At 57.0% G+C, this 25,219-nt stretch overlaps 11 protein-coding genes and 1 non-coding gene across 12 annotated transcripts; 7 read left to right on the forward strand and 5 right to left on the reverse strand.

The window, feature by feature from the left end:
* Positions 1-248: 248 nt before the first annotated feature.
* On the forward strand, positions 249-4,345 carry LY79DRAFT_667068 (family 35 glycosyl hydrolase; the record flags this gene model as incomplete). Its single annotated transcript, XM_060563319.1, has 16 exons — positions 249-379; positions 482-536; positions 619-641; positions 694-738; positions 801-1,128; positions 1,192-1,335; positions 1,401-1,535; positions 1,592-1,611; positions 1,670-1,690; positions 1,747-1,949; positions 2,014-2,106; positions 2,179-2,216; positions 2,276-2,426; positions 2,498-2,911; positions 2,970-3,269; positions 3,342-4,345. 16 exons carry the CDS (start codon positions 249-251, stop codon positions 4,343-4,345), a joined length of 3,105 nt encoding a protein of 1,034 aa, XP_060417756.1.
* Positions 4,346-4,891: 546 nt separating this feature from the next.
* Positions 4,892-5,836, forward strand: LY79DRAFT_587755 (uncharacterized protein; the record flags this gene model as incomplete). Its single annotated transcript, XM_060560812.1, has 2 exons — positions 4,892-5,698; positions 5,768-5,836. 2 exons carry the CDS (start codon positions 4,892-4,894, stop codon positions 5,834-5,836), a joined length of 876 nt encoding a protein of 291 aa, XP_060417757.1.
* A 485-nt stretch (positions 5,837-6,321) lies between these two features.
* LY79DRAFT_701131 (uncharacterized protein) lies at positions 6,322-7,454 on the forward strand (the record flags this gene model as incomplete). The annotated part of the gene is made up of 2 exons (XM_060564918.1): positions 6,322-6,394; positions 6,452-7,454. The coding sequence occupies exon 2, from the start codon at positions 6,546-6,548 to the stop codon at positions 7,452-7,454; it is 909 nt and encodes a 302-aa protein (XP_060417758.1). The 5' UTR covers positions 6,322-6,394; positions 6,452-6,545.
* Positions 7,455-8,376: 922 nt separating this feature from the next.
* On the forward strand, positions 8,377-9,306 carry LY79DRAFT_667071 (uncharacterized protein; the record flags this gene model as incomplete). The annotated part of the gene is made up of 1 exon (XM_060563320.1): positions 8,377-9,306. One exon carries the CDS (start codon positions 8,377-8,379, stop codon positions 9,304-9,306), a length of 930 nt encoding a protein of 309 aa, XP_060417759.1.
* A 1,223-nt stretch (positions 9,307-10,529) lies between these two features.
* On the forward strand, positions 10,530-11,273 carry LY79DRAFT_667072 (uncharacterized protein; the record flags this gene model as incomplete). The annotated part of the gene is made up of 1 exon (XM_060563321.1): positions 10,530-11,273. One exon carries the CDS (start codon positions 10,530-10,532, stop codon positions 11,271-11,273), a length of 744 nt encoding a protein of 247 aa, XP_060417760.1.
* Positions 11,274-11,891: 618 nt separating this feature from the next.
* On the reverse strand, positions 11,892-12,848 carry LY79DRAFT_647495 (uncharacterized protein; the record flags this gene model as incomplete). The annotated part of the gene is made up of 1 exon (XM_060562491.1): positions 11,892-12,848. The coding sequence occupies one exon, from the start codon at positions 12,846-12,848 to the stop codon at positions 11,892-11,894; it is 957 nt and encodes a 318-aa protein (XP_060417761.1).
* A 1,380-nt stretch (positions 12,849-14,228) lies between these two features.
* LY79DRAFT_t61 lies at positions 14,229-14,315 on the reverse strand. The gene has a single exon. It is a non-coding gene; the product is annotated as a tRNA-Arg (tRNA).
* A 290-nt stretch (positions 14,316-14,605) lies between these two features.
* Positions 14,606-16,203, reverse strand: LY79DRAFT_587760 (O-methyltransferase; the record flags this gene model as incomplete). Its single annotated transcript, XM_060560813.1, has 4 exons — positions 14,606-15,003; positions 15,057-15,728; positions 15,777-15,822; positions 15,874-16,203. 4 exons carry the CDS (start codon positions 16,201-16,203, stop codon positions 14,606-14,608), a joined length of 1,446 nt encoding a protein of 481 aa, XP_060417762.1.
* Positions 16,204-16,384: 181 nt separating this feature from the next.
* LY79DRAFT_35842 (uncharacterized protein) lies at positions 16,385-17,309 on the reverse strand. The gene has a single exon (XM_060552721.1). The coding sequence runs from the start codon at positions 17,266-17,268 to the stop codon at positions 16,594-16,596; it is 675 nt and encodes a 224-aa protein (XP_060417763.1). The 5' UTR covers positions 17,269-17,309; the 3' UTR covers positions 16,385-16,593.
* Positions 17,310-18,015: 706 nt separating this feature from the next.
* On the reverse strand, positions 18,016-19,189 carry LY79DRAFT_587761 (methyltransferase domain-containing protein; the record flags this gene model as incomplete). The annotated part of the gene is made up of 3 exons (XM_060560814.1): positions 18,016-18,478; positions 18,538-18,742; positions 18,796-19,189. 3 exons carry the CDS (start codon positions 19,187-19,189, stop codon positions 18,016-18,018), a joined length of 1,062 nt encoding a protein of 353 aa, XP_060417764.1.
* Positions 19,190-21,116: 1,927 nt separating this feature from the next.
* LY79DRAFT_508599 (uncharacterized protein) lies at positions 21,117-22,346 on the forward strand (the record flags this gene model as incomplete). Its single annotated transcript, XM_060553959.1, has 2 exons — positions 21,117-21,888; positions 21,937-22,346. 2 exons carry the CDS (start codon positions 21,117-21,119, stop codon positions 22,344-22,346), a joined length of 1,182 nt encoding a protein of 393 aa, XP_060417765.1.
* Positions 22,347-23,289: 943 nt separating this feature from the next.
* LY79DRAFT_701136 (uncharacterized protein) lies at positions 23,290-24,915 on the forward strand (the record flags this gene model as incomplete). The annotated part of the gene is made up of 1 exon (XM_060564919.1): positions 23,290-24,915. The coding sequence occupies exon 1, from the start codon at positions 23,410-23,412 to the stop codon at positions 24,913-24,915; it is 1,506 nt and encodes a 501-aa protein (XP_060417766.1). The 5' UTR covers positions 23,290-23,409.
* Between the last annotated feature and the right edge of the window lie 304 nt (positions 24,916-25,219).

The raw sequence follows: 25,219 nt of genomic DNA on the forward strand, positions 1-25,219 counted from the left end.
TCCCCTCACGATCCCCCGCAATCGTCGGCCTGTTCAACCCCGAGTGCATCTGTCCGGATGTCACGCTGTTTCTGAGGTGGAACGTGGTGTGTGGCCGTCGCCGGGGGACGCTCGTCTTTTAAAAAGATGCGGCGCGGTGCGGTGCGGTGACAGCTCTCGCGCCAGTCTCGCCTGGTTGGTTTCGCCTTTTTCGCCCTCCTCACGCCGCCGCATCTGAAGCGAGATCCAGCAACGAAGACAGTGACGCGATGAGACTTGCTTCGAACGCCGGCGGCCTTCTTTGGCTCGCCGCCTCGCTGGGCGGGCTGCAGGGCGCCTCGGCGCAGGATGTTGTCGACTGGCCGGTGCACGATAACGGCCTCAACCAAGTTGTCCAATGGTAAACCTCTCGAGACGGCCCCCAGGGGGGGGAAAGGGGGGAGTGAGTGAGGGGTTGATGCTGCATCGAGGGCTCTGTTGACGCGCAGCTCCTCCCATGCAGGGACCGCCACAGCTACATCGTCAACGGCGAGAGACTCTTTGTCTTCTCTGGCGAGGTATGGCCTCCGCTTTCCCCCTGCCGCTGAGCCCCATCAGACTAGATAGACTTGGACTGACCGGTCTCTCTCTCTCTCTCAGTTTCATTACTGGCGCATACCCGTGTTTGTGGCCCAGCGTCGTCACTCATGTGCTGGACTGACTGACACGGTGAAGTCCTGAACTCTGGCGAGACCTCCTCGAGAAGGTCAAGGCGGCCGGGTAAGACAGTTGCGGGAACGGCTGGGGTGATTACGAAGCTGACTGAGCGTTGGGCCGAACAGCTTCAATGCGTTTTCCATCTACAACCACTGGGGCTATCACAACCCCACGCCCGGCGTTCTGGACTTCGACACGGGGGCTCACAACTTCACCTCCATCATGACCGTCGCCAAGGAGCTCGGCGTCTACCTCATCATCAGGCCCGGGCCCTACGTCAACGCCGAAACCAACGCCGGCGGGTTCCCCCTCTGGCTCACGACCGGCGAGTTCGGCTCTCTGAGGAACGACGACCCCGGCTACACCGAGGCCTGGACGCCGTACTGGTCCGAGATCTCCAAGGTCATCACCCCGCATCTGGTCACCAACGGCGGCAACGTCCTCATGTTCCAGGTAGGCGGAGTCTCGGTTCCGCAAAGCAAAACTGGCAGTCGCATACACTGACCGGGAACCCAGATCGAGAACGAGCTCAACGGTCAGTGGACGGACATCCCCGGCAGAGTGCTCAACCCGCCCATCGCGAACTACATGCAGCTCCTCCAGGACGCCGCGCGCGAGAACGGCATCGACGTCCCTCTGGCCCATAACGCGCCCAACATGGTAAGACTCGCTCGCCCAAGGGCAGGCGTTTTCAGCGCTGGACGCGTCGACTAACGGGACGCCAGCGAGGCTTCTCCTGGTCCAGAGACTTCTCCAATGCTACCGGAAACGTCGACGTCGTCGGCGTGGACAGTTACCCTTCTTGCTGGAGCTGCAACTTGAGCGAGTGCACCGGCACCAACGGGCAGTATAACCCCTACGTGAGTTGTGCTTCCGCTCATTGCTCTGCTGGTCCGGCTGACCCGTTTGACCGCAGTTGACCCAGGACTACCACACGTAAGATTGCCGATGAAAAGACGCTTCATGAGCCACAACTAACAACGGGTTTAAATAGCTACTTCACGGTCCAGTCTCCGTAGGCACCCTCGACCACCACTAAAGAAACGATTCACGTCGCTAACGGGTTTGCAGCTCACAGCCGAACTTCCTGCCAGAGTTCCAGGGAGGCTCGTACAACCCCTGGGGCGGACCCGAGGGGGGTTGTCCCGCTGACATCGGCGCCGACTTCGCCAACATGTTCTACCGCGATCTCATCTACCAGAGGGTCACTGCCATATCCCTATACATGATGTTCGGCGGCACCAACTGGGGATGGCTTGCCTGTCCTGTTGTTGGTGAGTACAGCTCGCCCATGCGGTGGGAACGAGCAGCCGGGGAATGCTGACTGGGGACGGATAGCATCGAGTTACGACTACTCTTCTCCCGTGTCCGAGAACAGAATCATCGGCAGCAAGTTCTACGAGACGAAGCTGCTGACTCTATTCACCAGAGGTACCAACGCTTGATCCCGAATGAAGATTAAAGAAGAAAAAGAAAAAAGGAGCATTACTAACATCTCCAAAGTGGCCAAGGACTTGACAAAGACGGAGAGGGTGGGAAACGTAAAATCACCCCAAACTCCGAGATAGAGAGACGCCCATGATTGTTAACTCGCACCCAGGGCACTGGCTACACGACCAACACGGCAATCAGCACATCCGAGCTTCGCAACGTCGACAACGATGCTGCCTTCTACGTTGTCCGCCACGCGTACACGCCGTCCAACACGAACGAGGCCTTCAAGCTCTCGGTCAAGACCTCCCAGGGATCTTGTGAGTTTCGTCTACTGTTTTTTTTCTCTTGCACGGATTTCATTCATCATGCTGAGCCCCCGAACCCAAAGTCACCATCCCTCAGCACGGTGGCTCCGTCGCCATCAACGGCCACCAGGCCAAGGTGCTCGTCACGGACTTCGCGTTCGGCGAGAAGACGCTCCTGTACTCCACCGCCGAGGTCCTGAGCTACGCCGTCCTCGACGGCCGCGAGGTCATTGCCTTTTGGCTTCCCGAGGGCGAGTCCGGCGAGTTCGCCGTGACGGGCGTCACCTCCGCCGAGATCGCCGGAGAGGCCAACGTCGCCGACTTCGACGTCTACCCGGGCGAGGCCAACGTCACCGTCGCGTACACCCAGAAGAAGGGGATCACCCTGGTCGGCCTCGGCGACGGGTCCCGCGCCGTTCTCCTCGACCGCAGCGCCGCCTACCTCTTCTGGGTCCCGACTCTCGACAACAACCCTCTGGCCCCGGCCGACAACACCGGTAAGCTTGGTGAGAGAAGGGGCGTCCGGAGGAAACAAAACTGCTGACTCCTTTGCAGTTTTCGTCCAAGGCCCGTACCTGGTCCGATCCGCCTCTTTTGACGAGGCCAGTCGCGGCTTGGCCCTTTCCGGTGACGCCGACGAGGAGACGACTATCACCGTCTTCGCTCCCGCCTCCCTCTCCTCCATCACCTGGAACGGCGAGAAGGTCGAGATCATCTCGAGAGACGGAAACGCCTTCACGGCCAAGATCGAGGGCCCCGTAGACTTCGAGGTCCCCGCTCTGGGCCCTTGGAAGGTTCACGACAGCTTGCCCGAGATCGCGGCAGGTTACGAGGCCACCTCCGACGGCTGGGCTGGTACGTTGCTGATGCCTCTCCCCCCCAGCCAAACAAACCGTCGCTGCTAAGCAGCCTCTGACACGCGTCCAGTCGCCGACAAGACCGAAACTTCCAACACGGCCAAGCCGGCCCCCAACAACCCCGTGCTCTACGTCGACGAGTACGACATCCACGTCGGCAACCACGTCTACCGCGCCACGTTCGCGACCGGCGAGAACGCCCCGACGGGCGTCTTCCTCAACCTGACCGGCGGTCTGGCCTTCGGCTACTCCGTCTGGCTGAACTCGGACTACATCGGCTCCTACCTCGGCCTCTCCTACCTCGGGGCCGACGCGCGCGGGTTCTCTTTCGAGAACGCCACCCTCGCCGAGAGCGGGGACAACGTCCTGGTCGTCGTCATGGACAACTCGGGCCACGACCTGCGCGAGGCCGCCCTCGCCCCCCGCGGCATCTCCAACGCGACCCTCCTCGGCCCCGACGCCGGGGCGTACAAGTTCTCCGGGTGGAAGATCGCCGGCACCGCCGGCCGCAACGACCTGATCGATGCCGTCCGCGGCCCCATCAACGAGGGCGGTCTGTATGCCGAGCGGGTGGGCGCCCACCTCCCCGGCTACCCCGACGACGACTGGGAGCCGTTCGTCTCCTCCTCCTCCTCCTCCTCCTCCTCCTCCTCCTTCTCCGCTGCCGCCGCTGCCGACGGCGCCCTCTCCGTCCCCGACGCCGGCATCCGCGTCTTCCGCACCGTCGTGCCCCTGGACGTCCCCGCAGGCCTCGACGTCTCCATCTCGTTCCGCTTCGGCGCCGCGTCGGACGACAGCAACCGCCTGCGCGCCCTCCTCTTCGTCAACGGGTACCAGTACGGCCGGTACAGCCCGTACATCGGCAACCAGGTCCGCTTCCCCGTCCCGACGGGCATCCTCAACTACAACGGCGACAACACGATCGCCGTCACCGTGTGGAGCCAGGCCGCCGAGGGCGCCGAGCTGACGATCGGCTGGCAGGCCGACTACGTCCACACTTCGAGCTTCGACATGAGCTTCGACGGCGAGTCGTTGAGGCCCGGCTGGGACGAGGGCCGTCTGTCGTTCGCGTAGAGGCCTCCTCGACGGCAAGAGGCGCCGAGTTCTCGCCGGTAGACGTGACGTGATGATTTGAATAAAAAAGGGCATCGTTATGGTTGCTCCTGGCTTTGAACGTTCTGCTTGGTGCTTTCGATGTGTTGATAACCCACAAGATCTGCTGAAAGGGTGAAGAATGGCTTCTGGAAAGACGCTTGCTGTTTCGGTTAGATGCATTCTGGTTGCAGAAGACAGACCCGAGCCCGAGCAAAGCAACGTTTTATGTAGTTGGGTCTCTCTTAGAAACTCGGCCGTCCGCAAAGAGAGCCCAGCCATTTCAAGTCTTTTGAGGTGTAGCACACCCGCCCGCGTGTCTTCGGCTTCTTTCACTTGCAAGAACATTCTGGCCTTGGGCTTCATTCAGGAGCGAGTTCCTGGACCATTTCTGAATCCCCAAGCCGCAAGTCGAGCCGACACTCACTCACTTTGAGGAATATGATTCGGCGCCTGTCCGCTTGAAACCCTACCCGGTTCCCGCAACCCACGTCAACGCCAGCTCCTCCAGCCCTTGTGCCATCCAGAATGGCAGGCTTTGGTCTTTTCGGATCTCTTCCGGTAGAGCTGCGCCTCAAGATCTGGAGATTCGCACTCGAGCACGAAGAGCCTCGACCCCAAGCCCGGCGACACATGCCCGCTACGCTCGTCTCCTACATCGGCGGCGAGCGCGGAGAACACAAGCTCCCCGCCGTCTCAGCCATCTCTCGCGAGAGCCGAAAGGAGTTCCTGCGACTCTACGTCCGCTTCCTCGACCCGCAAGCCCCCGCCCACAGATCCCCGCAGAGCCATGGCTACGCGCATCCACGCATGGTTCTCGGGATACACGTCGACTATGATGAGGCGAGCATGAGCCACGGCGTGGCTTCCACGGAACAGGAGCAGTACACTCTCGGATACATGACGGACGCCCCCGTCTTGCCCCAGGCTGCTCGGGAGCAGATCCGAGAGGTCCGGCTCCACGACGTCGATTTCGTAGCTCGTGCAAAAGGCAGCGTCCAGATCTTTGATCCGGACCCGAGCGTCGGCCCCAGGTCCACGGAAGCCATCTTGTCCCGAAACCCGTTGTGCGACGTCAGACTCCCGCCCCTTCGCCTTCCCAACCTATCGGCCGTACAGATCGTGAGCCTCTCGATCCCCCAGACCGAGCTCAGGGCGCTTTTCGGACCGCGTTTCCACACCCACTACGACTTCAGATTCCGATACTCACAGTCGTCCGGCACAGTCTATGTTGCCTTGGCTAGCTTCCGCTGGTTCCACCGCCCGCTCGGCTGTCGCATGTTGCAGCTTGGCTTTTCAAGGCCATGGCCTCGCGTCTTCATTCGAATCGAACTTGTAGCCTAAGATCCCGACGCGCCGCCTTTCGATGGTTGGATACCTCTCAGGCATCGACATTTGGCAGAGTGTTTCATATGGAGATTATCGGCCCAGTATGTTGCTCTGCGTCTGGGACAAGATCGAAGCCGAGGTTAGAGACGGTTGCAGGGTTTCGCAGGTGTTCTGCCCAGAGAGCAGAGGGAAGGCCTTGTCTGGTAGATTTGTTTCGTCATTCAGATTACAGTCCATGGGTGATGGGGATGCGGATGGTCAGGTAGTCTGAGCTGAGAGATGGAACACATCGGCATACGAACAACCATCCGCAGTCAAAGAAGAAACTCGTTGTTTTGAGACTCAAGTGAATACATGTCACATTCTCTCGTATTTAAATCAGTGTTGAGTATCTCATCCATCACGCAAGTCTATATAGGCTGGCACCTTTCAAAAACATCCTAGTCGAACATCAATATCGTTTCTTTGCTTTCCTCACCTTCAACTTCCCATTCTGCCTACTTATACCTTTCTCACGGGCTGTCGATTCCAGTATCTTGATCGGCAAGAGCAGCTCAGTTGCTGCTTCTTTCCTCCATCTAAGGAAGGGGAATAGAATATTTAATGCCCTCTTTTCAGCCCAGTTGCTCCAAACTTCTCACCATCAACAACCACAAGCTCCAACCCAAGACGCCTGCTTCTAGAATAGGTCAACAATCCTTGGTACGTTTTCCCCAGTTTGGTCTTCTACATAAACCGTATGCTAACTTCCGCGAACAGAATCTGCAGTCAACTCTATCATACCATACTAGACGATTTACTCTTCCGACTTTTGGCAAACACCACCGCTCGCAGCTCTCAAACAATCGCAGTCATGGCTCTGGTTCCTTCCGCCACTCTTTCCGTCGCCCAATACAGATCCTCGGCCCAGAAGATCGCAAGCAATGACTCTCCTAGGGTCATTGGATGGCTGACGAAGAACCACACGGACGACATGCCTTGGGTCGTGCGGGTCAAGTCGGAGTTCTACCAAGTCATCATGGACGCCTTTCCCAACTACCTGCAGTTCATCAGCACATCGCGCGACCACGGCGCGGTCAACGGAGTCGCAATGCTTTCGACTTCTCACGAGGTCCACACCGAGGGAGGTTTGAGCCGCCCGCAAGTTCTGTACCGAGTCACCCACAGAGGCCAGCCCAACAACGGTATCAAGTCCAGACTGAAGCGCGGAAGCGATCCCATCTTCCTGCAGCTGCATCTCCAGAAGCACCTAAACGTGCGATGCCGAGAACGAAGCCCTTTCCTATCGGCTACTCCTGATAGAGTCAAGGCGCTCGAACTAGCCGCCAAGCAAGCTGCCAAGGGCATCCCAGGCGTTCAGGTCATCGAGTTCAAGACAAGCGGCCCAGGCTGGGACCATAACACCCAGAGACTCTGGGGTGCCAGGTCCTTGCTTCTGCAGTTTGGCCTGGACACCGCGCCCAGATTTGACAAGGAGTACCTTGTGGAGCACTCCATCCCTGAGGAGAGCATCGTCAGTCGCCTCGACTGGAAGCAGGACAAACAGAAGCTTGATCCTTGGGGCCATTACATGAGAAAGGCCGTCAGGGATTTCAGACGCAATAAAGGAAACCAGGAGCGCGCGAAGGAGGAGAAGAACGAGGCAGCGGCGGAGAAGCGCAAGGCCGGCGACCTGGGCGAGCTCGAGCCTGAGCCCAAGAAGAGAAAGACTGGAAAGTGGGTTAAAGTCGGCATCAAGGTGGGCCGCAACACTGGCGCGTGAATCTCTTGGGGTGGTTTGAGTGCAAGGAGAAGAGTCTCCAGAGGCGCGTTGGAGATCTGGTTAGCGGCAGGATCTTGCGAAGCTGCTGGTTCTTGAGGGGCGATTTCGAGATTCCGCGGGTTGCATTTGTTGCATTTGGGCGGGCCATAGAACTGGAGACCATCCGGCGTTACATCAGCAGATATATACATACATATAGAGAGAGAGAGAGAGGCAGCAAATACGGTTATTCCATCGTCTCGGTCATCATTCAGAACATTTCGTTTCGTTGCCACTTGGGGTCTTTGGGTGCGTTGTGCACTCCGGCCCTTGGACCATTGGACGGTCTCTGTCTTCCTCTGCCCGCGACTTTATCCAATCAAGACACGCCGGCAGGATTCCATTGCAAGCACGGCCTGGGACCGCTCGAAACACAGTTCCGGTAGACTTCGTCCGATCCTGATGGACGAAGCAAACGCTTTCCCCTGGAACCAATCAGAGGGGCTCTGAGCACTGTTTAAGCTCTAGTGTATGAAACGGCAACCTCGCTTTATGCTACTTACTAAACACATGAGTTGAGGGGGGGGGGAGACGCGGGGCAGGCCAAGGTGACCGGCAACATGGCAGAGGCGACATTGGAAACCTTTCCATCATAGGACGGCTTGGCCAACACTGAAGAAGAAGAACCGTTTTTTGGAGAAGGGAGGAGGAAGAGGAGGAGCAGGAGGGAGTCCGCCTCTATCTGTCTCTCGTCTCGCCCTTTTTCATCCCACAACCTGCGGACTCTGTACCTCGTTCTTCGCCTCACAGCCGCCCCCGGTCTTGCGTCTTCCTGACTGCTCGTGACTTGTCCGGCACCTTCGCACCACGTCCGAGAGAGAGAGAGAGAGAGAGAGAGAGAGAGAAAGAAAGACAAAGATCGACAATGTCGGCGCGTGAAACAATGGCCAGCTTCGAACTCTTCTCCTCGCTCCCGAAAGAGCTGCGGCTCAAAATATGGCGCACAACCCTCGCGGACCAGGGCCGGCTCGTCACGGTGGCCCCGAGCCGGGAGCTCCTCGCCTGCCGGAGCGGGCTGCCCGCCATCTCGGCGGTCAACCGCGAGAGCCGCCACGAGTTCCTCCGGCTCTACATCCGCCTCCACGACGACGACTCGGGGGCCCGTCCCGGCGGTACGGAATCCGACACGGGCGCCGTCGAGGACCACGTCTACTTCAACCCGCGGGTCGACGCCCTCCTCGTCGGCTCCGCCACAAAGACGGGGTCGGCTTTGAAGTCCTCCGGCGGGCTCGGCGGGATGCTCCTGTTCGCCCGCTGCCCCGTCGGGACCCTCGTCGACACGCCCGCGCTGCCCCGGCCGGCCAGGGAGATGGTCCGGAAAGTGCACCTCTACGACCTCAACCCCTCCCGCCGCATGGAGATGGACCCCGCCCTGAGGAACCGCAGGCTCAGATGGGGCCCGGAGCGGCCCGGGCCGATCCCCCTCCCCGGCCTCCGGTTCCCGCGGCTCGACACCGTCTTCATCGTCACCCTGCACGCCTCGTTCTGGGTCGGCAACTTCAAGAGCCACGGCAGGCGGGGGAGGCACTTCAGGTACGTCGTGCCCAGCAACCAGGTCTACTACCAGGTCATGGAGATGGACTACGGCGAGTGCTTCGGCGGGATACGGCCCGCGTCCAAGATCCCGGACGAATGCCTCAAGCCCGCGCCGGGACAGACCAGGGCCGTGCGCGTCGACATCATCCGCTCCGACGACCTCGGCTGGGTCACCAACGACTGGCACGCCATCTGCAACGCCGACGATTTCTGCCACGAGACGTGGCACATGGTCGTCGAGTACATCGCGATACGCCTGGGAAGCGAAGACGAGTAGTCCTTTCGGGGACTTGGACCCTGGGTTTTACGATATCCGAAATCTGTTCAGGACACGGCCTCTGGGTGGCTGGCTGCCGATGGGGAGCTCGGCTCCAGCTGCAAGCTGCTCGAGTTGAATAAGAGACAAGAGCCCTGTTCACTTGGTCAGGAATACAAACTCCGCAGACCCCAACCCTCCCGACCAAGGCCAGCCCGGCAGAGTTGTGCGTCTTATTGACAGACTTGTCAAAGGCAACTCTCCAACACGGCAAGTTTTCAACCACAAGGGAAGAGGGCCCCCATAACCAGAAACCAAGCAAGTCGCGCAGTGGTTTCTCCTCACAGGGGGGGGAGAGAGCACGCTGCAAGTTCAAAGTCGCAACAAAACAGCCATGTCCCGCCATGAAGCAAGGTTGTTCCAAAGGGCCCAAAGATATAACTCGAGCAGCCTACCATCGTTGTTTTGATCATTCGGCGAGAGCACACCAACCTCAACCTCCTTACTTTCCTTCACCCATGAGGCGGGGGCAACCCACAAAGTCTATGCTTGTGGCCGAGCAAACTTCAGCTTTCTGCTCAATCACTCAACAGCCTAGGCAAAGCCCAAGTTTGTTTTCAACTACTGAACAAAGTCCCATCACTAAGAAACCGCACAAATGCACGTTGGAAAGCTGTCAAAAGCGCTTGATCATTGACCAAAGCATGGCTAGCCTCTCATCCAACAAACGGACAAAACGCAGTGTCCCAACTGTCTATCAAGATCACCAGACAGCAGCAGCACACATCCAACAACAGCCAGCTCACCTACCTGTTCAACTGCTGATCAAAAACCTCACCACCAAGCAATACCTCTGACCCGTCTCTTTGTCACTGGACGGAAGCGTCTTGCGACTGAACATGTTCAGGATCTCGTTTCCTCCCCACCAGAAGCGAGCATCCCCACATCCAAGCAACAACTCCAGGCCTTCCGTTGTCCTATTCACAACACACGACATCGGCTTGCAACTCAAGCAAAGCCCGCATCTCCGTGACCTCAACCGGGCGAGAGCAACCCACGACTAAGCGTGTTCCACTCATGTGACGTCCTTTTTTTCAATTTTTACCAGATATTTAAATTTTCGAGGCCCTCTCGGCCTCTTCCTCTCTTCCTCTATTCCAGCTCTTCTCCTCCCTCAAGGTCAGACACGAAACTTTGCTCATATACTCTGCAAAAACCCGCGCAAAGCTCAACCCATGCAAACCATGTCTCAGACCAACTCCCCCATCTCCGCTACCACTCAGGCCTCCGCCGCCGCCGACGAAGTCTCCATCGGCCATCACAACCAGCAGGCCTCCCCCGCCACCGCCTCGCAGGGCCAGGCCGAGCAGGAGGAGCCTCTCTCTGCCCCCGACCTCGGCGTCCAGGGGAACGCAGTGGTCAAGACGGTCCGCATCGCCGCCAAGGGCTTGTCCGCCGGCGGCGGCCCCTTCGCCGACGCCGAGCACTTCTGGGCCCAGCTCGAGGACGAGGTCTCGGCCATCTACCCCCGCTTCTGCATGTACCCCAACCTCGAGACCGTCCACGTCACCCTCGCCGGCGTCGACGAGGCCTTCCTCCCCGCCGGCGCGCCCAACACCTTCGCCGCCGTCTACCGCACCGACACCGACACGGTCTGCATCGCCGCCGTCGAGGACCGCGACAATCCCGACCCCGCCGCCGCCGCTGCCGCCGCCGCGGACAACAACGGCGGAAAGCGGGACCTGGTCGTCCGCATCGACATCGACCCCGCCGTCGTCGTCGACGACAAGCTCGACTGGATGCCCGTCCTCCCCAAGGAGGCCGTCGAGTGCGAGGACGCCTACTCCGCCAGCCCCGAGTTCCACCACCGCCTCGTCTGGGAGATGGCCCAGACGACCGTCGAGGAGACCCTCTGGAAGTCCTCCGCCCGCCGCCCGCCCGTCGTGGTCGGCAACCTCAAGCTCATGACGGGTCCCGCCGACGACTGAGCGTGCCCGACGGACACACGCGTCTCTGCGGGCCGGGAAGCTCCCGAGGAAGGTCTTTTGGAGAAGTGAGTTCGATGGCGCCACCACATGAGGAAGCGCGGGAAGCTAACGGGTTGTCGACGGCAGCAGTTGGTTAGCATCGCCGTTCGCTCGACGAGTTTGGCAAAGGGGGGTTTGGCCTGCTTTTGGTCTTGGCGGCGAGGATACTTGGCTCTGCGACCTGGCAAATGACACACGTTAGCATAGGAGGGCGCGGAAGATCGAGTTGCTGGCATGATGCGGCACGTGGCGTGTCGGCAATCAGAGAAACGGCATCAGAATAGCTAGGCATGCGAGGCAATCCATGATGCTTTCAAACCGGATCCAAGTTTTGATCCCATGTCCGTCTGACCCTTGGAAATGGGACCAAACTGGTCGTATTCGTGAGATGGGCCTGCTTGATTCACGGCATGGCAGCCCTCGATCGACGCTATAAAATCCGATATTTCCCCGGGTCGTGAGGTATCCTGCATGTCGCGATCGGCTTCCCTGCCTGCCTGCCTGCCTGCCTGCCTGCCTGCCTGCCTGCCTTTCTCCCGGTCTGGATTCTTCCTCGGATGAAATGAATTCCAAATCGTCCTAACCAATGTAACGACCAATCTCTCCCCCGAGGATCATCCACCAAAGCCTATCAGGCAGGAGGTCGGACTCCAGCTCATCCCGACCTCCCGCCGTCTCCTCTTCGAACGTCCGCACGGTTCTCCAGCCGTCCGTCATGTCGGCAGGTGCGATATCCCTCTCACGGATGATGTGGATGGCCGCCACGACTCTGTAAGCCGACGATTGTTCGATGCGGCTTCGTGTGGCTTGCCTCTGGATCCTCCAGAACTCGCGTCTGGCAGGCTTCGGCATGTCCCTGATCATAACGCGCTCCGACGAGCTGTAGTATCGGAATTGCAAGAACTTGGGGGGCCACCCGCCCGTGCAGCGGTCATAGGTGAGATATTGATCATAGGTGAGATATTTACAGCTCCACGGACAGCTTCCCGCGCGCCACAAAGTCCCCAAATTCGGAAAGTCTTTGATGAGCATCTTAGGCAACTTCATGATGGGGTCTCGCTTATGGCTCTCGACCAAATCCTTCCTGTCGCGCGAAAAAGGTTCCCATGTCATCCGAGTGTGGTCTTTGGAATGCGATATCCCTGTGATGATCATGGCAGTCCTGAGTCCCGGGTGTGGGTTCGCGATGGGCTGGGGCAGGAGAGGGGGTTGCATTCGCCCGTTTGTTGCGACGTATCTGCGGTACTTTCGGTGGATGTCATTCTGCAGTCGAGGGTCGCCTTGCTCAGGGGGGCAATCTGTGAGTCGCGAATAGACAACAATGTCGGTCTCTGGGTCAAAGTAGACGCGCCCGCCGCCGAGGGTCACCATAAACTCCAGTCTCGTGTACTCTGCCCAAGATTCCCTGTTTGCCAAGCTGGCAGCTGGTGGGGTGTGTTTGATTGCCTCCGGGCTGACGATGTGGCCGCCACCAAAGGCCAACTTCCAGATTGCGGCGCGAATCTCTGGTGGGAGCCTCTTAAAGTGTGTGAACATGGCGTTGTCCTCTTTGTCCCTGTTTCTGAATATTCAGTTAGTATACAAAAGGATGATGAGGAGTGATAGATAGAAGGGCTGCACACAGGGAGAAGGGTATTTTCCAACAAAAGCGCACTGCTTTTGCTGTTATTGTTGTCGTTGCCTATGAATGGCTTTCACAGGGCTGAAGTTATGTGTGAACGAGCAGAGGAGTGGAAGTTGTGGGCAAGGAGTATTTCTCCATCTATAGTAAATAAAAACAGACGGAAGAGTAAAAGGAAGGAGGAGAGAGGACAGGCAAGGGCAAGGGCAAGTTCAGATGGGAGGAAGGAGCAGGTGAGAAAGGGCAGGCGCGATAGGCAAGACGCCAAATTACCTCATAAACAGGCAGCTTCGTTTCATTTCTTCCTGCTTGGAATTGGATGGAACATAAATTGTATGTATCCTGATCAATCCCCAGGATTCCATCTTATATTGTGTAGTCGTTCCTATGTGCGTAGCTAGCTAAACGGGCGGCTTGTTGTGTTTTTAGAGCTTCTGCTGGCGACGACTTTCACTTCTGCTTGCCAACTCGCCAGTAGTTGCTCTGCGTTATCGGGTATTCTGTACCTTATCGAGAGATTGAGATGAGGCCAGAAGTATTGCGTATCGGATTATACGTATCGTGATATCCATCTGCTTCGTGAACCGGGCTAGACCGCTTATGTGGCCTACCACAAGTATCTAGTGGAAAGCAGTTGCTCCTTCTGTATCAGAGCTTCTCTGAGACCAAACACTGCACAGATAGCTAGGCGGTATTTCCTTCAGTCCCGTCAGTTATCTGAATCGTTTTCAATATATTTTCAGCCGAGTTTTGATATCCTCTGGATCAGACAGCCTCTTGTTCGTCCCGTCTGCTGCCCTGCTTCTTCCTGTCGTCCCGTCGCCGGGGAAATCTGCCTGGCAAAGGTTGGGACCGAACATGGAGAAGCCTCAGTCCCTCAACCCAAGTCTCTGGGATTCACGTCTCGCTTGCCATCAAGCTGTCGTGGCAACAAGTTGCTAGCATTGGAGTTGTCGGGGGGGGGAGCAGACGATGCCAAGCTTCAATGGGCGCGTCCCAGTCACGGCGAGTGATCCCTGAAGCCGGCGGTAAGCAGTGAGCACAAAAGCTCTCTCACTGCCGAGCCTGTGCAAACTCCCGATATCATTCACGAGTCAACTTGTGTATATACACTTTTTCCGACAGAGGAAACAAATAACCACTTCGGCGAGGAAGTGATCCATATTACCCAACACGTGTCTGGCACAGTACGAAACCAAAGTATACAAACAAAAACCACTGGCTTCCACGGAGCAACCGCAGAAAGAAGGGAAGGGGGAGGGAGAAAAAAGAAAAAAAGAAAAATTTATGGCTTGCGACCTACCTAGGGATCGAACCTAGAATCTTCAGAGTATGACTTGGAGCAGCCGAAATCTGACGCGATGCCATTTCGCCAGCAGGCCTCGTTGGAGGTGTGGGTGCCATAGGTGGATGCTTTGGATGCGGAGTAACTTTACTCATGTACTGTACCTCACTGGCGCGAGCGACCGGGTTGTCCCACCTCAAGATGTGATGTGGGGTTTGGCCTGATCTCGGCCACTGGACCCTCACCCAACCTAGGCACTACATTGATCATTGACGATGGTCTAGAACGGCATTGTTTGTAATGGGATATCAGATGCGGCAGCTCAGGTGCCTAAGCCGTCTATCACGTTTCGTCGCATGCCAGGGACCGATCCCTCTCCTCTGGCTGTTAGTCCTCCTTCACCCCCGTCGGTACGGACCCCTTCGGCTCCACCTCCGTGTCCGCGCCTTGTTCGCCGCCCTCCGGATCCCACACTGCCTCGATGATGCTCATCCTGCAACCCGCGGGCCGCGTCACCCCCTTGAAGGCGTATCGGTCGTCTGCCGCCTTGAACAGCTCTCGGTACTCGGCCTCGTTGCGCTCCTGCGCGTTCAGCACAGCCAGCATCACCATGTCCATGCTGCGGATGACCCTCTCGTCCCACGGCGTCTCCTGTCCGGGCTCGCGAAGACAGTGGTCCTTGATGACGACCTTGGCACCCGGCTTCAGCGCCGGAACGAGGTTCTTGAGGATGGAGACCGCGTAGGGCGTCGAGTAGTTGTGCATGATCCAGCGGAAGAAGTAGACTGTCTGCGGTCAGTGTCATTGCGCGTACAACGCCGAGCGGCCTCGGACTCACCGTCGGCATCTTTGACCGTCTGCTCCTTGAAGAAGTCGTGCGCAACAAGCTCGATACGCTCGGCGACCTGGGCGTCTTCGGATATCGGCTTCGGCGCCGACTCGACCGTCTTTGGGAGATCCTGCACAACAAACTTCATCTTCCTCCACTTCTTTGCGAGGTCGACGCACACGAAGCCGTGGCTGCCGCCGACGTCCACAAACGTCCCCCCCCTGGCGTCGATATCGCCAAAGTCGTAGTTGTCAACCAGGTGTTTGATTTCGTAGCCTTCGCCGCCCGTGAGACTGAGCATGGCGCCGCCGAAACGCTTGGCGCGGGCGGGATCCTTGCCAAATGTGACGAACATCGGCTCCTTGTCCACCGTGTCGAACGCAAAGTTGAAACCAGTGCGCGTGAGCGACGTCGCTTCCGGGTAGGTTTTGAGAGCCTGCAGGACATGTCCCGAAGCCGGGAAGTTGTCCTCGAGGTTGTAGCCGACCCAGTCCTGTAACGCTTGGTCTTCGGCCAGGAGCCGTGACGCCGCCGTATGAGCGATAACACCAGGCGTGGGCTCGCGGAATACGCGGTTCGTCATGACATGACGGAGTACGCGGGCTACGTTGACAGGATCCAGTGACGTCTTGGACTGGAGTTCGGCGAGTGTGATGGTGCCGTCAACGGGCACAAGCTTCGCTGTCTGGCATCAGTACCGAGTCTCGCCAACGTCAAATAACCACTTACCCAAGCCAAAGTGGTTCACAAGTTGAAGACTGAGACTGTCTTGATACTGCGCGTAGGTTAGAGTCTGCAATACAGGAAGGGGCGCAGGGTTACTCACACTCCAGGTCTTCCATCTGACATCCTCTCTAGGTCCGTGGGCCAGAGCCTCAAGCTCTCTAGTCGCATAGATAATCTCCATGCGGCTCTTCTGAATGTCGTCGGGGAGCTTGGGAAAATCGCCGGGTCCGCTAGGGTCCAAGGTGGGCATTGGCAGGTTGTTTTCCATCATGTACTTTTCGAGCTTTTCAGTTTCCGACGCTATCTTTTTGGCAAGTTGCGTCAGTCTCGACGGCGATGAGGCGGGGCTCTCTGGCTTCGTCTCCTCCGCCTCGACAGCACCGAGAGACGAGCCGACGCCTAGCCATGTGCTGAGCTTGAATTTGTCCATCTTTGCGACAGTTGGAGCAGCTTGGTCTTTCAATTGCATGCAAGCCGTCAAGCTGGGCGCTTCTTAGGTCAGCGTGGTTTGAGGTGGAGCAAGTGTAGTGTATACGGTCGTGTCGTGGAAAAACAAAAAGTAAAAAACCAAGGAGAACCGTTCCTGGACAACTAGGAGGAGCATGGTTGGCGAGGAGGGTGTCGGGGCATCACACACCTTGCATGTAAGTCGGGGTATATGCTTCTTAGTTTCCCAGTAGCTCGCAGCGTCGCGTCGTTTACACGAATGGTGAGTCGACGGGGCAGAATGTAACACAGCAGCGGCGACACGCAGAACCGTTGCAACACGGACACTTCCCACGGACGCGGGCTCGGGTTAATTGACGTACCCGGTAGGTCGTTACGGGCTGTCACGCAGCAAGAAACAGAGGGCGGAATGCACGGGGTGCTGATGATGGTGGTGCCAGATTGGAGATTTTCCAAAGGGGAACGAGGAGCATCTGAGACACAGCGACCCGAAGGACTGGGAAAGGGGGGTAATGTTCCTGTTTAATACTCCGTAGATAATTAAGAATGGGATGGAACCCCAGGCAAGCGGCCAGTGTTTCCTGCTCCCTGATGGCGGGCATGACGGAACTGGGATGAGTGCTGGATCGTTGCGACGACGTTGACTAGCGTAGCAGCGGTCCTTGCTTTGGCATCCGACGCCATGGGCTAGGATTGCCGTCTGTGCCTTGCTCTTCGTTTGTTCCCTTGTTCCCCCTTGAGAATTCGGAGCTCTGAGCGGTGGTAAGACCATCAATCCCACGGCGCTGGTGAAGGAGGACGAGGACGAGGAGGAGACAGTTCCGAAGGCTTGGAAAAGGTGACGGGGGGGCCTGTCAATGGGCAAAGAAACCAAGCGCAATGCGATGGATGGCTGCAGGAGTCGTCGTATCGATTCGCCAATGGTACCCTGCCCAGCTGCGTGGTTCTGTTGCTGGGTAGGCAGGCAATGCTGGTCTCTTGGTAATACCGGTATTCGGCATTCGTCTCGTCCGATACGATACGCACGTAGGTTGTCGACAAAAAACATGGGTAGCGTGGAAGTTGATGGATCCCGATAGGATAGTGGAGAGAATGGGTAAAGTGTGTGTAATGTCAAACCACCTACCTGTCTCGGTACTACTACTAAGTTACAGGTACTAAGTTACAGTGAGTGAACATCGGCACTTAGTGAGATGGCGCGGATACGAACCAATCATTTGTGAGTATTACGTGATTAAAGCGAAATCCATAGAGGGGCCGTCTAGGTAGTCCCGGTACCCACATACCGGTACCCCCCTGATAGTACCTGTAGTAAACTAGTAGTAAACTACCGGTACCTGGGGAGGTACGTACTGTACTTACCAGAGGTACGGGTATCCCAGTACCAGAAAAGGTAATTCAACCCCTGCATCGCTCCTGCCCATGCAACTGACTGCCAATACTGACGATAATATGCTTCACCCAATCCCGTCCGGCGCCGACCAGCCTTACATCCCATCACGATGGACACAATGCCATGCACTTTTCCATCGATGCCGTCTGGTCTACTACTAGTCTCCCCTTGACGAAGAGAGCGCTTCCCGCCCTTTTGCCCGCGTGTAAGGCGAGCGTCCGTCACCGAGATTGTACTGTACTGTACTGTACTGTACGTACGTCTGTAAGAACCACACAACAATCGCTAACCCATCTGCAGAGCCATCGTCGTTACCGTCACCGGCATCTCTTAGCCGTCGTCTTGAAGCCTGCAGGGAACAGTTGAGAAATACCTCACCCTGATCTGTTGTTTGCCGTCCTCCTACACACTCGTCGGCTTCTGCGCGTACGTGATTCTCAGTGGCATGTACATCAACGCCGACGTATCGTGGTACGCCTTCCTTACGTCGACGAGGAACAGCTCCGTCTCCTCCGCCGACCATTGCAGCCCCCTGGTGAAGGGCCCGAGGGCGATGGCCTGTAGCCCGTCGAGGAGGATGGTTCTCCAGTACATGCCCACCGTCTTGAGCACTCTGTTCCGCGGCCATGTCCCAATCGGCACGTGGAACACCCTTTCTGTCACGTTGATGAACCCCGCCTCTCGCATCAGGTTGGGCAATCGCTCGCCCGCCACCGCGTTCAGGTCGACACCAAGGTTCGCAAGCCCTCGCACCACATTACCCCAATACTGTGCCACTGGATGAGTCGCCGAAAGCGAGTTGCTTGCTGACATGGGGCAGTGGTGGATTTCCTGGAGCTCGATCCAGCCACCAGCTTTGAGATGCCTGCCGCCCACGTCGTTAGACAGCACGACCGCCGATTCGGAATCCCAACAGGTACTTACTCGAATGCTCGCTGGAAAAGGACCCCCCAGTCCTTGATGGCCATGACCGTGTGCCGGGAGTGGATGTAGTCGAAGTGGTTCGCCGGATACAACCACGGGCTTTCAACATCGTCCACTTCAAACTTGACGTTGGGCGGAACCCACTCTGGCTGGATTGGACTGAGGTCGACACCGAGCACTGTTGCACTGGGGTACCGGTCGCCCACTGCACACTCGTCAGCATCACGAAACCTTCTCGTACGGGACTCGGCAACATACTCTCAATGGCCCATGCGCCTGTCCCAGTTCCCATGTCCAGTATCTGCTGCGGCCATTCGCCCAGCGGCGCAAAGTTCAGTTTCTGGTTGCACAGCAGCTTCACCATTGCATGCTTCATGTCCTCCCGCTCCTGTTCTATCTCGTCGTTGGGGAAGTTGTACCGCCCTTCTCGAAACCGATGGTATCGTCGCCCGTTCTCGTACAAGTAGTCTCGGACCGACGACTCGATCGACGTGCTGGCGTTCGTCGCGCTGTCGGTTCCGTAGCCTCCATCGGACGAGCTCGCTTCGTCAAAATCAAAGATGGACGCCAGCGCATCGCTGTCTGCCTCGATGGAGCCCTCCGCTTGCGTCGTGGCCTCGGTGGATTCCGACACTTGCTGCTCGGCAGACATGCCCGGGAAGATGGGGACGCCATTGGGGTGCGTCAGAAGCGACGGGGCCGCCGCGAAAGACCCAAGAGACAGGTTTCGGTTTGCATCGTACGAGTTGAGGTTGGCGGCTTCAAGTCGTTCAGGAGCAGTCCCGCTGCTTTCTGGCGAGTCGCCACCGTCCAATCTTGACGTAGTTGCGGGCACATTTTTGTTCTCGACTGTTGTTCCGACCGCGTCTGTCCCCATTTCTGGTTCTCGTCGCTCTATCGTCTGGGGCATGTTGTGTGTAGGATGCGAAGACTGGGCAGCTTCTGGGCCACCTTGCGGCAAGATTGGTTGATCGACACGTGTCGCCGGTTGCTTTTCCAGGCTCCCGGCCTGTCGAGGGATGCCATCATTTCCTCCCATCGCACGAGGCGCGTGGAGCTCACGTCCGCGAGCGGGCAGTGTCTCGGAGCCACCCGCACTTGCGCCACCCGCAAGCCCTTCCCTTCTCTGCGTCGCGTCACCTGCCATGCTTGCTACGGCCGAAGTGTGTCTCAAAGATTCCGTTGGCCCTGCCATCGTGGCGTTGCGATAATTGTTGAATGGTGGAGGCGGCTCGGGGGAGGGTGCTCAGCTTTTATTTTCAGACTTGCCAGCGCCTGAATATCAGCGTGCAGCTGTTGCAAGCTCCTCTGTGGTGTATGTCTTACTAACAAACCCCTGTCATAGGATCGAAGCCATGCAGTGCAGTGCGCTCGCAGATGACATCAAATACCACATTGCCCGGCCCTTGGCTATGATGTACCAATAGGTTCGGAGAAAACTGCGACAGGGCGCGGCATCATGACGAACCGCGGGGCGTGCAAGCTCGGACACTAGATGCGCCACTAGCTCCTCTGGATAACGCTACACCGGCACGACTAACGAGCATGTCACTCTAGCCCTTAAGCCGAGACGGGGAACTCTGCAGCCCAGCATGACCGAGTACTGCCTATTATGACGGACGCATCTTGATGTATCGAACGGCGAAGCCAAGCAAGCGAGGCGCTACTACTCTCAGATCTGTCCTGGCGTTCTTCCCTAAACAACCATACTACCCCCTCCCTCCAAGATCCCGCAACTCCTCATACTTCCGGCATCACCGGCTCTTCCTGTTCCTCGACATCCAAACAAGTTCTTAGTAACCGCTTCCCGGACCCTTACAGTTGACTGGAAAATCCGAAAATGCTTATTCATAGCATCAGCTAAGGGTGACGGAGCTTGGGCAGCCGTGCCTACCTGTATATTCGTGGGGAACGCCAATACAGGGCATGCCCGCAGAGCATCTCTCATCCGAATAAGACCCGCCCTTTCCGAGGAGTCTGCCGGCCCGCCGGCCATGGCTGCGCCTTCGCGGCCCCGCTGGCTTCTGTCCATCTGGAGGCCTTCTCACATTCGTCTTCATTTGTCTCTCCATGATGACGAGTACGAGGGTGTCTGGGACCACGAACGTGCCCGCAGACGTGACCAATTGCAGACGAGTGTAAATTGAGCCCGACTGCATGAAGTACCCATATACAGCGTGTCGCTGCGACCAGTGCTAGCAAAGAACACCTTTGTAGCGATGTCACTTTACCATGCATGTTCCTTGCCGCCGTTATTCTCATTTATCCATTACACTTTCATCTCCATTGACCGTTTAGTACCATTTGGAGCGCAAGCTGCAGTCAAACCGACCAGCCAACATAGGCAGCAAACGGGCGCACTGCCTTTGATTGGCCGCGAATCTGCGGGAGGCCGACCGTACCTATCCTGCAACTCTACGTATGCCCTGTCTCTCAAACCGCCTTGCGGTCATCTTGACCGCCGGCCGTCCCAACATGAAAACCGGACTGCATGCCGGCAGGTATAAAGAGAAGGCTACCAGGCTCGAGACAAAACTTGCTTCCACCAGACAACATGCCCTTCATCCTCTCGTTCCGCCATGGCTGACGAAATTGCACACACCATCCCAGAGGAGCCAGCACTGTTATCTCATAACACCAATGTCCACCAAGAGTCCGAATTCATCGACCCGGAGGGCGATGTTGTGCTCGTTCTCCGCAACCCCGACGCGCCTTTTGCAGTTTGGGAAGACTCTGACTGGGCCCCGCAGTCCAAGACTGACAAGGCTGACAAGACTGATAAGAAGGCAAAGAAGGGCAAGCGCACGAATGAGGTGCTCCCAGAAGAGCCTTCAGAAGCCGAGCCGGCACTGTTATCTCATAACACCAATGTCCACCAAGAGTCCGAAATCGAATTCCTCCTCTCATCTCGGCACCTGATTCTGGCCTCGCATTACTTCGACAAGAAACTCAATGGAACCTGGAAAGAGGCTGCACCTGATCCCACTGACGGACGCTACCATCTGGAGACGTCAGACTGGGATTTCGAAGCGCTGCTCATTTTGATGAACATCATTCATGGTCGAACGAGGAGCGTTCCCCGCCGCGTTGATTGCGAGATGCTAGCCAAGATTGCAGTTCTCGTTGACTATTACAAATGCCACGAAGTCGTCGAGGTCTTCTCTTCAATGTGGATTGATGCGCTGAAGAATCAACTCCCTTCCGAATGCACCAGAGACCTCGTGCTATGGCTCCTGATCGCACATGTCTTTCAAAGAGACGACGTCTTCGCGAATATTACCAAGACAGCAATTCTGAAGGGCCAGGGCCCAATGCCTACCATGGACCTTTCGATCCCATCGATTGTGGTCGGTGAGTAGCATCTGCGTTTCTGCGTAGAATTGTCACTAACTGTGGTAGATATAATCGACTGGCGTAGACAAGATGCGATCGCGTTCATTTTGAACATTCTCGACAACTTGCTTGTATCCTTACGCACGAGCCCAGAGGTATACAACCATATGTGCACCTGTCTGAATCTGGGTGCTCTGGACAGAGCAATGTATAAAGAGGGACTGCTGGGATTGAGTAAGCCATACCTCGGTCATAGAGTGACTGACCTCGAGACTACCGTACGCGGCTTCAGCGCCAATGTTTATGACCCCTGGGAACACCACCGCAATGGGGACCTATCGACAATGATCGAGTGTCGGTTGGATTCCGAATTTGCGAAGTATAAGGAAGGATTCAGTCTCGCCGAGGTTTCAATGTCCAATGTTTCGCGTCGCGAGGGCAAAGACAAGAACAACGATGGCGACAAACTTGATTGACAGAACTTCCTGCTTTAGAAGCATAGCTTTCGGTGTTGTTTAGACAGGACACATGAATTCGAACCTGGGTTTTTATCCAATTGCTTCAGATGCTTTGAATAAACAGGCTTTCATGAGTCCTCTTGCTGACAAGACACCTGGATACACTCATGGGACGCCCCAAACACCTGGGGATACCTTACAGTGAAAGACTCTAAAACCCCCACACAGCTCACGAACTCCCTGCACGGACAGATACCTCATGACCACCACGCCCTTGGGACAACGGGCAGCCTCTCTATTCTCGAGGTCGTGATACCAACAAACCTTGGACGAGTTTCCCATGCAAACTCAGGTAGCGGCTGGCGTGCGGGATGTTGGAAGCAACTTGGCACAGTTCGCATCACCCTGAATCGGCGTCACCCCCGCTGGTTTCTTTTGCAGGCGCAACACTCTCAGGAGAAAGCTTCTTTAAGCTCATTCGCCCCGTCGCTTTATCAATCAACCCAACTTTGTCCCTTCATTTGAAGTTCCAGGCCGTCGATCGACGCACCGCTCATTCAGGCGTGAGCGTCGACTAGCCCTCAACTGAGATGCCAAATTGACGGGAAGCGTTGGTCTAAGCGATATGCAGAAGAGAGCCAGACACCACAATCAGTCCGAAATCGTTCTCAACTGGTGCATCATTGATGTGGATTAAATTCAATCAAGATATTCTTTTGGGTCTTTGTTCCCTCGTCTATGTCTCTTCTGGTGGAATGATAGCAGCAACTCTAACGAACAGAGTTGTCCGGAGCCAAGGATCACGATATCAAAATTTGCAGCTCCTGCGGCCATTGCGCACCCGTCCGGGTCGTTTCCTACACTTGGACTATCCCAAGTCATCTCCCATCTTCACACGCAATAACATCGGAGAAAGGTAGCCCGTCATGTAGCAAAAGTAAGTGGTACAAGTTCTATATGACCGAGCATGGAAAAACCATGATGCACGCGACTCCTAGGCAGACAGAGATCACTAGAGCTCATCATCGGCATTCCATTTATTGTAAAAAAAACCGCCAGCTTACGACTCAAGGACGTCCCAATGGACAACGAAGACAATCTTGATCCCTTTGAAAAGATAGTAGCCCGCAATCAGCGGGAGATCGACTCCTTGCCCCCATGGCTGCGGAGGATCTATTACGACGCGGCCGTCCTTGCCTCCGCGCTGATCATCATCGGCGTCTTCGAGTGCTTCTTCTTCCGCAATGTGCTCCTCAGGGCGCTGTTCTTTGCCTGGCAGGGGAAGCGCTTGGAGAGCCGCTGGCTGCTCGGGACCCTCGCCTTGACGCTGTTCGCAGAGCGCGACGTCGGCATCAAGCTCGGCCTCGCCGCCCTGCAATCGAGCGCCGATTTCGCCGTCGAGCTGGCGCTCGCGTTGCTCGTCTTCCCGCTGCACTTCTGGCGGTCGCCGGGGCAGGCGGTACCGGACCCGCGCTACGTTGCCGCCTGGGGCGCTCTTTCATCCGTCGCTTCGCTCGTCATCGGCGCCCTGGACGACTACCGCGGCATGTCCTGGTGGCACACGCTCGCACGGGTGAACCCTGCGTTTCTCTGCAGGTCGGCCGAGCCGTTCTCGCTGTACACGACTTGCAGCCACTACGCGACCCTGATTTTCCTCTTTGGCAGGTTTAACGCCACGTTTCTCGAACATCTGAACCAAGCTGAGGACGACGGCGATGAAGCCCCCGAAGCGGAGCTTACAGCCCGCAGAATCTGGACGTACCGAGCCCGCTTCCTCTTGTGGGCGCTTCTGGCGCGGTTGTCGGCCATCATTGCATTCGAGCTGGTCTCTGACGCGTCGGGCTCTCTTCAATGCTGGTACAGCCAGGCTGGAATGAAGTTCCTGGACTGGCTTCCTCACAAACTCCGTCGCTTACCGTTCACGGTTTGTGTTTTGGGTGTTCATTATTTGTTCCGATACCGGTCCATCAGCTGGGTGATCGACCTCATGGACGTGTTGGTCAATCCGGAAAACCACCAAGATGACGAAGACGGCGAAGAGGATTGGGATTGGGACGATGAGGATTTAAACGATGCTGACTTGGATGATGTCGATTTAAACGATGCCGATTTGGATGATATCGACTTGGAGCAGGAGGACGAGGACGGAAATGAGCACGACGAGAATAGCGAGGGTCCTACGGATGGTACAGACAGTACAGATAGCGAGGCGACACCGGACGAAACGGATGCCGGCGACGAAGACGAAGACGTGCCCGACTACGTGTACATCCACAAAGACGACCGCGGGTACGTCTTCGAGCTCAAGGACGGCGACAGGTTCGAGCGCGAGGCGACCTACACGTACGACGGCGAGCAAGACTACAGGTACCGCTACGTCGACGCGTTCGAGAAGGTCTCGGTCCGCTCGCGCGCGACCGACCGCGGGTATCGGGTGTCGTACAGGTACGCGCGCAGGGACGCGGCGGGGGACGAGGTTCGTGATCGGGCCCATTCTGCTGGCGAGCGGGAGGACTGTTGGAATGTCTTTGCCAGCTCTGCAGAGAGTTCTGAGATTCTGGAGGACCGCCCGGGCCAAGGCGAGTAAACGGCTTTACAATCGGCATGAGCGACGAGGCTTGTTCCGAACGCATTGCTTCTCAAAGACACACTGCATAAATGCCTCTATATATATTTATATGTATGCGTACTCCTGTCCTTCAATTGTAAAATACGTCTCGTCAAGGCTTGTCCAAACCCAGCCATATTACAAGGCAGAAAGCTCATCGTCCGCCTCCTGTCTCCAACAGTGGCACAACCAATATAGGGCGCATTGGTCCATACCTATTCATTCCATATCAAACTCGTCATTTCTGCGTTGCGAAGAAACCTGCAACCTCCCCAGCGAAAGA

The sequence above is a fragment of the Colletotrichum navitas genome (genome assembly GCF_030913465.1).
Source record: "Colletotrichum navitas strain CBS 125086 chromosome Unknown LY79scaffold_10, whole genome shotgun sequence".
NCBI classification, from domain to species: domain Eukaryota; kingdom Fungi; phylum Ascomycota; class Sordariomycetes; order Glomerellales; family Glomerellaceae; genus Colletotrichum; species Colletotrichum navitas.